At 31.2% G+C, this 1,816-nt stretch overlaps 1 protein-coding gene across 1 annotated transcript; it reads left to right on the forward strand.

The window, feature by feature from the left end:
• The first annotated feature begins 38 nt into the window (after positions 1–38).
• On the forward strand, positions 39–1,263 carry LOC105316012 (deoxynucleoside triphosphate triphosphohydrolase SAMHD1-like). The gene is made up of 7 exons (XM_020007679.1): positions 39–122; positions 184–276; positions 445–542; positions 588–657; positions 708–799; positions 850–979; positions 1,036–1,263. The coding sequence occupies exons 1-7, from the start codon at positions 39–41 to the stop codon at positions 1,261–1,263; spliced, it is 795 nt and encodes a 264-aa protein (XP_019863238.1).
• Positions 1,264–1,816: the final 553 nt, after the last annotated feature.

The following is a 1,816-nucleotide window of genomic DNA, read 5'->3' on the forward strand; positions in this document are numbered from 1 at the left end:
CGAATATATATAGATCAGCTTTAATTGTCAAACGTTTGATGGAGGAGCTCACATTTGAAGAACTGAAAGAAGATAGGGACTCTTATACTCAGCTTATTCAAGATGTGATTACATTTTCTGAAGTATAGCATGTTGAATTTATGAATCATTCTATTATATCTATAATATTTTGTTATATAACAGAGAGATCTGAATGATGTAGAGACCGAGGAAAAATTTTGGCCAATTGAACTACCTAGTGGCAAAAAGTATAAAGAAAAGGCTTTTCTTTTTGAGGTAATTAAGCATTTATTGCATTGCTTTTTGGCTTTCACAGACAAAAATTAAGTAATCATGCAGCATGTTTATCTACAGTCATTCATTCATTCATTCATTTATTTATTCATTCATTCATTCATTTATTCATTCATTCATTCGTTCATTTCATTCATTATTCATCAATAGATTGTTGCTAATGGATTCACTGGTATTGATGTAGACAAAATGGACTACTTTGCTCGAGATGCCCGTAGTGTAGGACTGCCTAACAGTTTTGATTGGAGGTATTATACTGGAATGTCAACAGCTGGCATACTCTATTTATGTAGACGCTTCACTCAAACAGCAAAAATTATTAAGTGTGAGGATGGCTTTCACCATATATGCTCAAGAGATAAAGTAATAAGATTAATTGATAAGTATAATGGTGTTATTTGTATATTTTTTAGGATGCCTTATCTCTGTATGAATTGTTTCACACAAGAAATGTTCTTTATCGCTCTGTGTACAGGCACAAGACTGTAGTTATAGTGGAAGATTTGTAAGCATGGTGAAAAATAGTTCTAATCCAAGCTACAATAATTTTTTTAGGATGAAGAAAGCTTTAAAGGAAGCTAATCATGTCATTTGTGCTGATGGCTACCCTTTGCTTGAATGCTGGAAGAGTGTTGATGCATTTCTCACTTTAAATGGCACAATTGAAGACCGTATAGGAAGTTTGGTACATCATAGTTCTTGCCTTTATGTATGTTTCTTCTGTTACATAATACCCCCCAGTCTCCACCAAATGAAGCTAAAAAATGTTTTAGCAGAATTACTGAAAGGCAGCTACCAAAGTTTGTTGGACATACTTTGAAGAAACACAAAAAAGATGAAGATCATGAATTTTATTGTGAAAAAGCAATAGAGTATGTCAGTAGCAAGAGACAAAAAATAGATAAAAGTTTCCTAGGCTCAAAAGTAAAATTAAAAATAGTAATAGTATCTAAAGTTCCTTTAAATTAAGGAAGCAACCTTTAATTATGGGAAGAGAGGAGAGAATCCAATTATGTCACATTATTTTTACAATAAAGAGAAGCCTGATGGTGAAACGCCTACACCTTACAAATTTGAACAAGAAGAAGTAAGATAGTTTGTTTATATATGCATACATTAATGCTTTGTACAGGTATCTTTATTACTGCCTGCCAAATTTGAAGAAACACAATTGTTTTGGTATTATGATGTGACTGAACATGATAAGGAATGTACTAGAAATAATGAGGCAAAAACTGGCAGCGCCATCAGAGAAAGTTTGTTGGAATATTTCACCAATGTGACTAAAAAAGAGGCTAAAAAAGCTGATGATTTGAAGTGAAATAATTATAATTATTGTATTAACCTTTAATAACTATTCATAATTTGTAACATTAAAGATAGTTTGAAAAATGAAGTGGACAACAAGATAGATTTGCAATTTAAAATTTTTAGTTTTTCGTGAATGCAATAATTTTTAGTGCCTGATTTTTTATTTTATTTTTTAGTTAAGTTTTTACAAGATGTGTGAACTGTGAACATA

This window comes from Amphimedon queenslandica, unplaced genomic scaffold (genome assembly GCF_000090795.2).
Source record: "Amphimedon queenslandica unplaced genomic scaffold, v1.1 AMPQUscaffold_6168_Cont21870, whole genome shotgun sequence".
Classification (NCBI taxonomy): Eukaryota; Metazoa; Porifera; class Demospongiae; order Haplosclerida; family Niphatidae; genus Amphimedon; species Amphimedon queenslandica.